The 15039-nt window shown below is 39.4% G+C and overlaps 1 protein-coding gene across 9 annotated transcripts; it reads right to left on the bottom strand.

The window, feature by feature from the left end:
- Nucleotides 1-259: 259 nt before the first annotated feature.
- LOC108497873 (collagenase 3-like) lies at nt 260-10612 on the bottom strand. 9 transcript variants are annotated; one of them, XM_017815956.1, is made up of 13 exons: nt 10014-10078; nt 8788-8904; nt 7592-7921; nt 7250-7491; nt 6039-6187; nt 5821-5946; nt 4673-4834; nt 3973-4090; nt 3282-3415; nt 2792-2951; nt 1999-2102; nt 1307-1412; nt 260-727 (listed from the first exon to the last, which is right to left on the bottom strand). In XM_017815956.1, exons 3-12 carry the CDS (start codon nt 7712-7714, stop codon nt 1312-1314), a joined length of 1419 nt encoding a protein of 472 aa, XP_017671445.1. In that variant the 5' UTR covers nt 7715-7921; nt 8788-8904; nt 10014-10078; the 3' UTR covers nt 260-727; nt 1307-1311. The 9 variants fall into 9 exon arrangements, with proteins under 9 accessions (XP_017671445.1, XP_017671446.1, XP_017671444.1 ...); XM_017815957.1 differs by having other exon boundaries at nt 260-1412; nt 7592-7632; nt 7762-7921; XM_017815955.1 differs by lacking the exon at nt 10014-10078 and adding an exon at nt 10558-10612 and having other exon boundaries at nt 260-1412.
- Nucleotides 10613-15039: the final 4427 nt, after the last annotated feature.

The following is a 15039-nucleotide window of genomic DNA, read 5'->3' as shown; positions in this document are numbered from 1 at the left end:
TAATTCCAATTTTATTTTTATTTTGCAAATTTGAGGAGTTTTTTCTTTTTCCTCTCTTTCTGTTTTTCTCTCCTCCTCTTTTCTATAGAATGAATTGCCTTGGAGGAAAAAAAAAGTAAATCACATTTTTAAATAGAGGTGAAAATTTTAATGAATAAAATGCACAGATTAGTGTTCCTGATTTCTTTTGTCCAATAGCTCTATCTTTTATGACAGGCAGAATATGGAATTTTAATAAAAGTAATATCACAATGTCAGCTTATTTCTTCAGTTTATTTAATATTATTTTCTAAAACTGAAAAAATATTCACAGTCCCCTATAATTTCCATTGATTAAAAAAACCAAACCAGACCAAAAACTTAAAATGTACTGAAGCAATTGATATAGATATTAAAAGAGTAACAAACATGAAAAAATATATTCTTTTCAATATTTTGATTTGGATGTTCAGGTTCTCTTCTGGCACAGCTAGGCATAACCTCTATAGACATCACTTCAGTTTACATCAGCTGAAAACATGGGCTGTGATACCAGATGTAGCATCATGCAAGTCTTCAACCTGCATGACTCTCTCTCTTGTTGCTGCTTCTTTCTGGTTTCCCCAGTATCATCCAGGCTGATGATTTCTGCAGGGGGTAGTTTTCCCTTTTCCTGTTTTCTGTCTCCTTTGGAATGACACCTCACTGCTTCTGTACCTTCTCCTTGTTCTAGCGATGACATGTGCATCTGCTTCCAATGAGACAATTCTAGTCAAATGGGGATACTTTCAAATACCTTTGAATTCCCTAACTTCATTTGTGTGGCCTGGTGTTACCTTCTCAGGGAGTCACCATGCAGTCCTCACTCATTCATTACACACCTGAATTCCTAGTACATTAAAAAGCATTTCAAAAAGAGATGAAGGATTACTTTAAAAATATAATGCTTCTGAGTTTATCAGGTGTATTTCTTGGGACATGCTAGGAGATCCTTGAAAGATGCTAGACATGTTCAGTTTACCAGGAATTAGTAGTGTTCATGATCATGTGTGATGTATCCAGCATCTCACTTCAATACTAGACAAACTTTAAGTGGTGCAATGCCCCTTGAAATGCTAGTGATTTCTTTTCTCCTTTCCTGTTAAGTTAATTTAGTTCCAGACTGGCATGCAGCTGTATAATTCCATATATACAGTATACATTTGGTGGTAGGTAGCCCAGTGCTTGTTCACGGAACCTTGCTGTCCTCTAGTAAACCTATATGCCCACATTATTATTATTTCCATGTACTACAAGCTGCTCTGCAGCCTATGACATGGCACTCAACTGTAATTAGCACCAAAATAGGGAGTTAGTATGCAGGACACGGACAATTCTTTTGCTCCAGATGCTGTATTCAAACTGCAGTTGTCCATTGAAGAAGTAGAGATAACCTAAGGAAAAGGAATATTAAAATGAATTAACACAGAGAAAACAGTGTTGTCATGTTAAAATTATTGTTAAAATAGAAATTATCTTATTTGCCTTCATTTTTAATAAGTCTTTTAAATGCAACATTTTAGTATTTAGAATGCTGAGCTAAATTTTTTAAAGATCCTCGTTCCATTTGCCAGACCTGGATCAGAGTTTTAAAATAACTGATATTCTTTAATCTTGTGTCAAATTCTGCATTTTATTACCTATACAGCACTTGCTTAGGAAAATACAGTGTTTGCATGTTAATGGTTAAGACTGACTTGGAAACACTCCTTGAAAAGTTGGATGGGAATGGGCTCCATTTGAAGGAACAGACGCATAATAATACTTCTGTATTAAGCATATCACTTTAGTTTCCTAAGCAAGGAGGCAGGTCTTTTTTTGGCCCAGAGCATGATTTAGATTAGAAAACTGATTCAGCCAAGAAAAGAAGTGTTGATGTGAAAAAATCAAAATTACAAATGACAGAGTTTTCCATAGGACATTAATCTCAATTTTCAAGGCCAACTGATTGTAATCAAGTTTCTTTATCAGATTATGTACCATTTCTTTCATAGACCGCATCCACTTTATCACCAATTCCTGCGAATTCTTCCTCTATCAGCCTGGGGTAGCCTGCTTCCATAACTTCTGCCTCTTCATCGTAACTATATTAAGTATAAAAGAAAAAAAAGTCAGAGGATTTAAGCAGCCTGGGAGTTTGATCTGTACCCTTTATATGCTTTGAAGTTACTCACACCTGAAGCAGCCAGCAGCCTTTAGATGCTTTCTGTCCTGTGCAATAATGAAACTCAGGACAATAAACAGGGTACACCTCCACCAGAAGTGGAATAAACACTAGAGTTTGTAGAGTTACATTTTCAGAACTGATCTATGAAGTATATATTCCATGGAGATTATTGTACCTGGATGTACTGGCACTACAAGCTTATCCAGAGGCTGCTGGCACTGTGAAGTGATGATAGTGTCTTAATTATGCATGAGACCTGACTGTGAGCTGCACTCATAGACAGAAAAAACCAGACAGATTTCTTACTCGCAAAGTACTGATACCATTTCATGTCACACAAGCAACTCGAGGAAGCAAGATGGGAATTTTGTCCTGCAGACATGACCGCAAATTCTCCTGGATCAGAGCATTTTATTCTCCTTTCCTTTCTTTCACTCATTCAACTTTTAAAGTCTGTGCCCATATGTTTATAAAAGCCTTGCATACACCTTTACAAGATTGTACACAGCTATAGCAACAATGAAAACCACAGAGCCAAGTTCCTGATTTGAACCAGCCAGCTGATCTTTTGATACGACTAGGGACACTGATCTGTCTCCAGCTTACCTCCAGTACTTATTTCCAGTAAAAAAGAGAGTCTTGCCAGTGTCTTTAATATGGACAGCTGCATCTATTCTTTTCATTTCTCTTGGGAATCCCATTTCATATATCTTTTTAGGAAAGTCTTCAACTATATCATAGCCATTCAAAGCCCAGACTTTCTTTCCTGAAAATAAGAACAAAGTATAGGTGAGTCTTTTGTAAAGACTCAGCTTTGAGAGCAGAATGAAATGAGGATGCTGTGATCCCTACTTTTATACAAAAATAAATTTTTAGGTCACATACTTTGAAGGTATTAGACTAATTATGCTATGATCCTATGCATTTGGATTTAGTTGTACATCTCCTAATTCACTGAAAACTGTATAGATGTGCATGAGGTGAAACCAACAGTTTTGAGTAAGGAAGTAGGATATTTTGTTCATACCTTCACACCACCTACTGAGCTTAATTAAATATCTATATTTTTCTACTGACAACAAAATTGAAAGCTCACCCTTAAACATAAACACAAGATCTTTGATGGGATTTTCATAAGCTGCATCTATTTTATTTGGAAGCTCTGGCCAAAACGACTTAAGTAACACCAGTTCTGCCTCGACCATCTGAGGGTGCAGTCTCCAGAAAAACCTAAGTCAGAAAAAGAAAACATATTTTATGTTTCCTGTCATTCCATAAAAGAGCAGTATTTTTGATGTGCTATAGTAAAAATTAGTTACTGATGAATTGTGTTTTTTTTCATAACATAAAATATTTAATACATAGAGCTCCTTGTAGACCTTTCCTTTCCTCATAGTCATCTAGTTGCAGATAATTTCTGTCACTCCCACAGTGATCATCTCAAACAATAACAAATTTAGAATAAGAGAAACACAGCTGTCCCATGTAAAGTTTCTGAAGATAGTACCCAAATACATATTAGTAGATTTGTCCATGTTGAAGAAAGTCCCGTGAAATGAAAAATGTGTACAAAAAGAGTCAGCCTTCAGCCATATTATCTTCACTTCAAATTACTGGGCTGTGAAGTCTGCAGTTGTATTATAATTCCTACCTAAAAAGATATATGATGATTTATGATCTTTTAAACTTATGTTCATTCAAATCTTTAGTAAAAAACTGAAATGGTGTTTTTGCTTCCTCAAAATTTTATCCACTACCCACCATCTGTAACATGGAAGTCTCTTTACCTGTCCTTGAAGACCAGCATCTCTCCACGAAGTTCTGTTATTGCATCAAGTGATAATTCAACATCACATTTCTCTGGTGTTTTGGGATGTTTTGGGTTGGGATCTTTGTCTCCAGCACCTGGAACCATACCATATGATCTAAGCTTGACAATGTTATTTTCCTTCTGTTGTTCACAATATTGAATAGGTCATGGAAGAGTTCCCAAAGAGCATGATAAATACAAACATAATATGCAAAACATTTATACTGGGGAAAGTCTATTCTCTCTCTTCTGTAGCCAAATACATTCACAGACTTTGCAGTTCAACTGTGCTGCGAAGACGTTAAATGGACTTTCTTGCTTTATCCCAAGTTTTAAAGGTCCCCCAAAATTTTTATTCTTTCCATGATGAAACATAGATAGTTCTGCTTCTTGCTTTAGACTCTATTTTACCTTCTCTTTTGAGGCAGGTCAAAAATTATAAAGACTGCCCTCAACCCCCTACCACCAGAGGAGACAGCACAGTGACCAATGGTCCTCTGCAGTATTAATTCATTTTTTTCTTTCTGAACTATTAAATCTAAACCTCTTCTGTTCCAATTAACTGGTCTTAAGCAGTGATGACTGGTGTTATTGAGCATCTGCAGCTCAATAGTAGCTGTGCAGTGCATCTGTAACAGGTTATAATGATACAGGAGATATATATTATATAGACTTACCATAGAGTTCTTGGATCCCTTGCACATCATCATCAGGAAGAACAAAACCAGTTTTTCCAGTGTATGTGTAAATTGGAAACATCAAAGCTCCAGGGTCTCTAGAGTGTTCAAGTCCCAGTGAATGACCAAATTCATGGGCAGCAACAAGAAACAAATTATAGCCTATTAAAAAAACACAGCAAAAGTAAATGTATATCTCCTTGCATCACCAAAGGGGACTTGGAATAACCAACTAACCTTAACACTGTGCTTTAACGTATAGGACAATGAATGAGACAACTGAATAAATGGAAAAATTATGTGTAATCCATAAAATCATGGAATGGTTTGGGACCTTAAAGATCACCTACTTCCAAACCCTCTGCCATGGGCAGAGACACCTTCCACTAGAGATAATTGCTTGCCTTTTTCAAGCTACCATGGGTTCTGCGTTAACAAGGGCCTAATCAATTTAGTATCTCATAGCTGGTGTTTAGCCTAAATCTTATTTGGCAACATTGCTATCTAGGCAGATTTAGATTTTTTGAAATTTCTTAACAACACAGGAAAGCTCTGGGGTGAAATCTTGGTCCTACTCAAATCAAGAACATTTTTTGGTTGGGAATTCATCTGCAGTAGAAAATCCATATTATTTTCAGTGTTGCAAAAATTAGCTTTAATGGCAGCAGGGTGAGCTAATCCAGTGCTGAAAAAAAATAGTTGGGTTTGTTTGTTTGTTTGTTTGTTTTCTGTTTGTTCTATTAAAGTTCTCTCCTGCATAGGCAAAGTAATGAATTTTCAAGGTAAATGCAAACAGATAATTTGCAGCTGAGTTATATGTTTTCTATAGGCGTCAGTAAGGCACTTCCCATCAGTCTGTGATCAGAACTAGCTGACCTTGACCTCAGTGAAATGCCAAAATGACAAAATCCCTTGTTTGTGGCATTTTTTTAATCACTTCATTTACGAGCTTTATATTCTAGAATTTATGCTAGGCACATGTAAAACTTGTATTTATGACTGGAGGTTAAACCCAGCTTTCTGTGTGTGAACAGTGAACATGACAAAGAAACAGTGAACATAACAGGCAAAACAAACTGTTCAGATATCAAACTGGGAAAAATTCTCCACCTATCACCATTTCAAATAATCTCAGGAACTTCTGTTACCTTTAGAATCATCTGACCAAGTTTCATCATCATCAAAATGGGCATCTCCTCCATAGTCTGGACCCGGGGGAAAAGCATGAGCCAGTAATCCAGAGGGCCCATCGAAAGGGTAAAAGTCACCATGTTCTACAAAACAAAATTCAAAACAATTGAATTAATTACCCCATCTTATTTGGAGGAATACTACTATAAAGTAAAAACAATTGGTTCTGTGTTACCTTTAGTGCCAAAGGAGATCATGATATCAGCTATACCGCTTCGTATTCTGGTGAAGTTCAGTGGTGTCACATCCGACCAAACTTTAAATGCTTTTTTGAAAGCTCTATCTACTTCAGCACGTCTCAGATCTGAAGTGTAATTCATAATTCTGTCAAACAGATTAATATCTTCAGTTAAACTGTATGAATTGAAGAAAGGTGCAATGCACTTTTATCTGACTGTACCTCATTAAAAGTTTTTGCTTTTTTTATGTTCTTATCACATAACAAAGAGCTCGGCAGTTGCATATGGTATTAAAAAAAAAAACAAACCAAACCATTTCTATTTTCATTAACATAATTCAGAGACATTTAAAATGATCCAACAGCTGTCTTTAATTGGTTTTCTATACACCAGAAGATATAGAAAATGACAGATATATTTGATATTAAGTCAAATCATGTCAGTAATTTCAAACTTTTTTTATATGTCATATAAAATATCTCATGACCCTTACTTCCTGGAGGAGCAAAATATAATCCAAAGAGATTTTTATAGGCTAGAATCATCCATATTAAATTAATATTTATCACTAGATACCAAACTAATAGAGTTCAGTGATTTCATATTTGGAACTGCTAAATAAACTCAGGCTGCAGCTGGTCAAACCCCTGGGCTGACAACCTTGCAGGATTAAAGGACAAGGAGCTACCATGTGAACTTTCATCACCTTCCCTTCCTAAGGTCAACTTTTGGGGGTCATGGTATGGTGATTTGTCTGACCAAACATAGATATCTCCATCTAGAATGTGAAATTGAGCCTGCTCTCACAGCCACATTGCAGAGACTGGTTTACATCTACATTGCTTTGTCCAGGGCAAGACCTATGTGAGGCAGACACTAAACCAGGTCACAGGAGTGACCTAGAGAAATGCATGATCTTAGTCCCTACTCTTCTTTCATTTGGTTGGATGAGGATTTACTAACTTACACCATACCAGCTTTCCTCCACAAAAAAGTACAATGGAAAAAATTAATGTTTACTTCCTTGGGCTGCAGTGTGAGCTGAGGGCACCTTTCCAAAAGTGAGGCTTTAAGGGTTTTAAACTACAACATTAATTTTGTCAAACTCAGATGCGTCCTTCTCACATCAACCTCATATACTATCAACCTATTGGACAAGGCACCTGGAAAGAAGGTAATAACAACACTCAAAATACCGTGAATTTACCTGTATGTCAAATTCATTTTTGACCATTTGAGTTTTCTAGGGAAAAAGTTATATTCCCCCACATCTGGGACACCACATCTTGGTTTCTGCATCAGCTCATACGTTTCTTCATCTAGTTTGCCTGTCACCTCCAAGCCAAAAAAAGCTTGCATTTCCCGAAGTTTAGATTCCACTGTGTTACCACTCTTTCTTATTATGCCAGCAGGATTCAGACGGAGGTCATAGTGAGTCCTGAGATAGCGCTAAAAAGGGGAAAAGAAGTAATAAGACTAGTTTCCAAACAATTGTAACTACACAACTTACTATTTACTAGACATGTGAATTAATTATTTTATACTGTACCTCTGCAAACTGGAGGTCTTTCTCTGTGAATTCATGGCTGTCTTCGAGGGGAATAGGGATTGTCAGGCAAAAGGACAAACCCAACCAGAAAAAGAAAACAGCTGAAAGTCTCGATTGCATCATGTTGGATTTCTGAAATCTGTAGCCCTGATGTTTCAGAGAGCAGTTACCTTTACTTTTATAGTCCCAGCCAAGTGAGTCACCACTTAGGGACAAGTTAGAACTTCCTTGTCACTTGAAGTAAACATGCTTAGACAGCTGGTTTTTCTCTCCTCCCCAACACTGTGGTTTAGGCATCCGTTCTCCAACTGAGAGCTCTGAAACTGCATCCTTATATAAACACGAGGTCTCTGAATATTGACATAGGTTGTGGGATAAAATGGGCAGAAGCAAACCACGCTTTTTGATTATTTTGCAGTAACTTACACTGGCAATAACTGGCAACAATGCTGCAATAACTTACTCTTCTTTGCTAGAAAAATTGTCTTTTTACTATTTGATAGACAATAAAAATATAAGCTTGATGATTTTTAAAATAAATTCTGTAACTTTTTAGTAGTTACACTCATGCAACAGAGATTTTTAACAGTCAGACTGATCACACACACTTCAGTTATTAACAAATGTTGCCTTGGTTGATAAGAAATAACATTATAGAATGTACAATATAATATTTTGTTTCTTTGTTTCTGTAAAGAGCTATAACTCCAGAATATTAACACAAATTTTATTTCAGAGATCCTTACATAGAATTACAGAATAGTTTAGTGCCTGTGATATACTAAAAACCAGAAATGCTAAATATCGGGAAATAATTTTGAATATTAAAAAATATTTAAAAATATTCAAAACTAGTTAATACAATTTATCTTCCTCAAAAAACAGGAATTTAATTTACTTTATGAGAGAATCACAGCCAGAGATTGATGAGACAGCTACTACTCTCAGAGAGGCAATTTACCAGCTACAGGCAGGCAAGGAATCTGTGTGTCTAGAATAACAGAAAAATGTGATTTTTGACTTATGAGGTGGATTATAGGATAAATCTGGCATTACGACAGAGATAGTAATTACTATACTTCAAAACTTAGAGATTATTTATGTCTCCCCAGGGTCACTACAATCTCAGCTTCTGCTAAAACTTGTATGCTGACAAGCATGGGTCCAAGGGGAGATGCTCTTTCTGCTGAACTCACCTTCTTCTTTCATGAATGCTTTTTTTCCTGTATGGAAAACATGGAAAACCTCAGTCAGCTTTCTGGTAGACACTGGTACAGGCTTCCTGGAATACACTACCATCACATGGATGTTGCCTTGTTGACAAAACAGGAAAAGGACACAAATCACTGAGGTTGAATGTGTAAAAGCTTGATTTGTTACTCAAATAATGATAGCCGTTTGTCTCATGATGACAAACAGCAAAAGCAAATAAAGCTGAGAGGAATTTGTTATGTAGGCTATTTCTGCCTCACTGCCCGTCTCAACCAGTGCTAAATATGGTTACACCAATTAGGAATAGACAACTTCATTAAAGCAGTTTGTATATTCTCCTTTACATTGTCTGTCACCAGTGCTGAGACTTCTTTACTCAGCAATGGTGGCATAAAGGCTGTTAATTAGGTAATTCCACCTTCTTAAGAATCACAGAGTCACAGAATCAAACAGTTTGGAAACGATCTCTGATATTGAGTCCAACCCATGACCCAACACCAGCCTGTGAACTAGCCCATGGCACTAAATGCCACATCCAGTCTCTTCTTAAATACCTCCAGGGATGATGACTCCACCACCTCCCTGGGCAGCCCATTCCAATGTCTGATCACTCTCTCTGTGAAGAATTTCTTTCTAATGTCTAACCTAAACTTCCCCTGGCACAGCTCAAGACCAGGCCCTCTTGTCCTACTGCTGATTGCCTGGGAGAAGAGAGCGACTCCCACCTGGCTACAAGTTCCTTTCAGGTAGTTGTAGAGAGTGATGAGGTCTCCCCTGAGCCTCCTCTTCTCCAGGCTAAACAACCCCACATCTCTCAGCCACTCCTCATAGGGCCTGTGCTCCAGTCTCTTCACCAGCCTCATTGCCCTTCTTTGGACACTCTCCAGCACCTCAATATCCTTCCTGAACTGAGGGGCCCAGAACTGGACACAGTACTCAAGGTGTGGCTTAACTAGTGCTGAATACAGGGGCAGAATCACTGCCCTGGTCCTGCTGGCCACACTGTTCCTGATCCAGACCAGGATGCCATTGGCCTTCTTGGCCGCCCGGGCACACTGCTGGCTCCTGTTCAGCTTCCTGTTGATCAGAACTCCCAGGTCCCTCTCCACCTGGTTGCTCTCCAGCCACTCTGTCCCCAGCCTATAGCACTGCATGCGGTTGTTGTGGCCAAAGTGCAGGACCTGGTACTTGATCTTGTTAAATATCATACCATTGGATTCAGCCCATTTATCCAGCTCCAGCCTGTCCAAGTCCCTCTGCAGAGCCCTCCTACCCTCCAGCAGACTGACACTCCCCCTCCACTTGGTGTCATCTGCAAATTTGCTGATGATGGACTCAATCCCCTCATCCAGACCATCAGTAAAGATATTAAACAGGACTGGGCCCAACACTGATCCCTGGGGGACACCACTAGTGACCGGCCGCCAACTGGATGTAGCACCGTTCACCACCACTCTCTGGGCCCGGCCCTCCGGCCAGTTCCTAACCCAGCACAGAGGGCCCCTGTCCAAGCCATGGGCTGCCAGCTTTTTCTGGAGTATGCTGTGGGAGATGGTGTCAAAGCCTCTGCTGAAGCCCAGGTAAACTACGTGCACAGCCTTCCCCTCATCCACCAGATGGGTCACCTGGTCATAAAAGGAGATCAGGTTGGTCAGACAGGACCTGCCCTTCCTAAACCCGTGCTGGCTGGATCTGATCCCCTGTCCATCCTGTAGGTGTTATGTGATTGCACTTAGGATGATCTGCTCCATAACCTTGCCAGGCACCGAGGTCAGTCTGGCAGGCCTCTAGTTTCCTGGGTCTTCCTTCCAGCCCTTCTTGCGGATCAGTGTGACATTTGCCAACTTCCAGTCATCTGGGACCTCCCCAGAGAGCTCTTCTGCCAGTTCCCTCATCACCCTAGGATGGATCCCATCTGGTCCCATAGACTTGTGAGGATCCAAGTGGCTCAGCAGGTCACTAACTTCTTCCTGCTGGATAACAGGGGGGCTATTTGGCTCCTCGTTGCTGTCTACCAGCCCAGGAAGGCAGTTGTCCTGAGAACAACATGTCTTCTTGCTGAAAACTGAGGCAAAGAAGGTGTTAAGTACCTCAGCCTTTTCCTTGTCTTTGGTAATTGTTCCCCTCCATGTCCAACAAAGAATGGAGGCTTTCCTTGCCCCTTCTTTTGCTATTGATGTATTTATAAAAACACTTTTTGTTGTCCTTAACAGAATTGGCCAGATTAAGTTCAAATTGTGCTTTTGCCTCTCTAATTTTCTTTCTACATGACCTAACTACATTCCTAAACACTTCATGAGTTGCCTGCCCTTTTTTCCAAAGGTGATGGACTCTCTTTTTTTCCCTAATTTCCTGCAAAATCTGCCTCTTCAGCCAGGCTGATCATCTTCCCCACTGGTTCACCTTCCGGCACATAGGGATAGCCTGCTCCTGCACCTTCAAGATTTCTTTCTTGAAGTATGTCCATCCTTCCTGGACCCCTTTGTTTTTAAGGGCTATTTCCCAAAGTACTCTCTGAACCAGCCTCCTCAACAGGCCAAAGTCTCCCCTCCAGAAGTCCAGGGTAGAGGTTTTGTGGATACCCCTCCTTACTTCACTGAGTATTGAAAACTCTATCATTTTGTGGTCACAGTGCTCCAGATGGCCTCTGACCACCACATCTCCCACCAGCCCTTCTCTGTTTGTAAACAGCTGGTCTAATAGGTCCCCACCACTGGTAGGTTCATTTATCAGCTGCAACGGGAAATTATCCTCCATACACTCTAGGAATCTCCTAAACTGCCTCTTCTCCACTGTGTTGAGTTACCAGCAGACATCCAGCAGCTTAAAGTCGCCCACAAAACCAAAAAGTGTTCTCCCCACAAGTGCTTGAGGATGAGCAATGAATCCACACTTCTGATGCTCTTACTGCACTGCATTCCTTCCTAGTGCAGACTGTCAGATTATGTATATATCTCATTTCTTTCCTTCCAACACTGATATTTGCAGCATTGCTTTCATTAACGTTGGGGTACTCAATTATCAGATAAGCAGAGTTTATAGTGGATTTTGCTTGCTTTGTGTGGATCTTAGCAGCAGTGGTGCTGCCTTATCATATTTTCTGTGACTGTAAGGAATGCTTTCTGGAGACCATGAGGGTGTGAGTGTCACTGTTCTTCAGAATAGTACCAGACATATCTCAGAAATCCGTGTTCAAAATGAATAGCTTAAAAGTCCACAGGTAACATATTTGTGAATTTCAAAGTCTCTGAAATTAGGGGGTTGTACTTAAACAAGCACAAATTTATATCATCATTTGTATATCACTGCCCTTTACCAAACAGCTCAAAGTTTTTTATTCTGTGTCAAGTCCTTAAACCACTACTCTTTCTCAGCTCGGATATTGGAATCTTTATTCTGGAATAGGAGAAATTAATTTCCTAACCAACTGTTACTGCAAAAATGTGATCAGTCCATCACACTTTAGGAGAGGATGATCCCAAATTATTCCTAAATGGTTTCAGGTTTGCCTTAATAAACATAGTTCAGCCATCTGCTAATTAAAGGTGAAACCAAATATTCAGAGACAATATTTGAATTTTATAAATGTGGAATAACAAAAAGTATTAGCTAGGCACAAAAGTAAAATTAAAAAACAGTGTTAGCCTACCGAATGATGCTCCAAGGATGTATGGAGCTGTGTTCTTTAAAATCCTTAACTGCAGTTGTCAAAGCAGTAGTAAATATAATTGTATTGCATGAAGAGAGTGATATCTTAGGCAGGGATGGACGATTTTTCATTTTCTGTGATTTTTTTTTACATAAATGCTCTGAAGTCCATTGAAGTTCACTATGAAAACTCTGTCAAAAACTTTGGGTTTGGTAGTCTTCAGAGAGCTGTCCTGAGATATTTCCAAGGAATATTTGAAAAACTGGACAAAGCAATTATAGCAAAAACCTAGAACAAGCAGCTTTTCTGAAAACAACTGATCTTTGTGTAAGAAGAGATGCGTAAAGTTGATCTTTGCTACTGTAGGACAATGAAATGAACAAGTGGAAGGATAGTCCACCATATTGAACAGATTCTGCAAGTGAGTAGAAAAACATACAAATAGAAAAAGAAGCAGGGAGTCTGTAACTATTTTGTCACAGAGAGTAAAACAAAATGCTAAATGAAATTGATTTCTGAAAGACTGTGTGCAACGAGGTGCCTGAGAGTATATTGTGGCTGAATCGTGTTTTCTGAACGTTCAGTTAAAGACTTTGGGAGTCCTGGACATGTAAATATACAGAATCCAGTATGTTTTCTTACACATTTTATTCCTATTTATATTACACCATAGTGGCTAGAAGCCTATATTGAGGCATGGATTTTTGTCTTCTGTAGACAAACTGAAGAAACACTGGTGAAAGACTGTGCAAACAAGCAAATAAAAGGGGCAATGAAAATGAGCTGTATTCCCCCTTTTTTGGAGACAGCACCACAGATTTAGTGTATAATTTTTTTTAAAGGAGAGACAAAAAGTCTTGACTTGGAACTAAGTACAGACCTCTGAAATTGCTATTACTTTTATATACAGTGACTCTTTAAAACCTCCAACAAGTGAACTTTTTAAAACCAGCAATGATAAATGATAATGTCAAAGCCAGCCAGTGTTGGGCACTGTAAGATATGAAATCTGTGGCTGAGGTGATGCCACTATCTGAATTTAAAAAATGAAGAGAAGTGTAAATGAAGGTAAAAACAGTCAGCAGTGGTTCATAGACCTTGTGCTGACCCCAGAGCAAACAAGCAAGCATGGAAAGTTATATTTTGAAAGCACTGAAACCCACAAAACTGCTGAATAGTAAGATTTCAACAAGCAGTGCAGAATTTCTGCAGTTCTGGCATCTTGTGGGTGTGGGTAAAGTTAGCTGAACTGATGGTAATTTTTCACAGGCACAGCAGAGACTGGAATAATCATGCCAGGGTTCCCCCCAAGGAAAAATGGAGGAGCAGGGATAGGAGATGTGATGAGAAGAATGAAGCAGCATTTAGATATTATTTATTTGAAAACAGGAATTGTGCCAGCCATATGATTTCAACATATATTTTGCTACCACAAATAATTGAAAGGTGTCATGTTTTGATTTACAGTCTGTGTTTGGTGCCCAAAATAGCACTATTCAGTGAATGCGGTGAATGTTTTATGACCCTGAAACAGCAGACACTTCACTTAAGACAAATAAACAAAAGTCAGTGGTCCCATTTGTTAATGTTTCTTACCAAAAGGTAGTTGTATTTCAAGTGGAACGTTTCCAGTTCCTGGCGCTATGCCATCATATTTCAATCAGCTTCCTCTGGGAAAAACCAAGTTATTCTAAGGCCCATTGTGCAGATGGGTAAATGGAGTCCCAGAGTAGTTCCAAACACACACTCTGGCTCTGCCTTTCCAGGTGGGACTCCATCTGTGGGACCTGTTGCAAGAAGGGGGCCAAGAGCTGGGATGACAAGGGATGTTACACCAACCTGACTCCTTTTTATAATAAACAACAGCATCTCTCTGCCATTTGCTGGCAAAAAGGTGCAATTGGGGTGCCCAGAGGCATTCAATATGGTTCAGTGCCAGAAGCAAGAAATATATAAACATCTTTCCAAGAGGCAATGGCTCTCGTTTGAATGTGACCATGCAGACCCTGTTGACTAGATGCAAAGGGCACCACAGATTGACTATCCTTTTCATCTGCAGAACTAAATTTGGGCACCCTCCTGGGTGCTATGTCTAAACTCTCATCATAAACAAAGAAATCAATGCAGTAACTAAACCCTAGAGAGCAGTTTAGCTTATAAAAGGTAGACAACTCGGTATTATTTCAGTTGCCCACAAGCTAAAGTTGTTTGAAGGACAGAGAGCTCTCATCGGTCCTGTGTCATATCTGACAGTCTCATGCAGATATTTTGGGTTCCCCCCTGCATCTCAAATGGCACTAGATGCCTTTTTTCAGGCTGCTGTGCTGAGTCCCTCACAGCTGGGCTCTGCTGACTCTAGTGGAGCCCCATCAACTGATAACCACGGAGATACTTCAGTTCAGGTGACTTTTTCTGGAGCAGAACTTCACGCCCAGTTTCTGCTGATGCCTGAAGAAGCCAGGAGCTATCATGTTGCAGGTGTTTGTTGTGTTGCTGTGCAAGGTGGCAGGTCTGCAGCTGGCAGGAAGTTGGGCGATTTGCATCCCTTCCAGGACAGTGCTCCTGCTCACAGCTGCATCTGACCTTG

This window comes from Lepidothrix coronata, unplaced genomic scaffold (assembly GCF_001604755.1).
Source record: "Lepidothrix coronata isolate B3197 unplaced genomic scaffold, Lepidothrix_coronata-1.0 Scaffold53, whole genome shotgun sequence".
Taxonomy (NCBI): Eukaryota; Metazoa; Chordata; class Aves; order Passeriformes; family Pipridae; genus Lepidothrix; species Lepidothrix coronata.
Note: the sequence above shows the minus strand (reverse complement) of the source record. Positions and strands in the feature narration are given on the sequence as shown.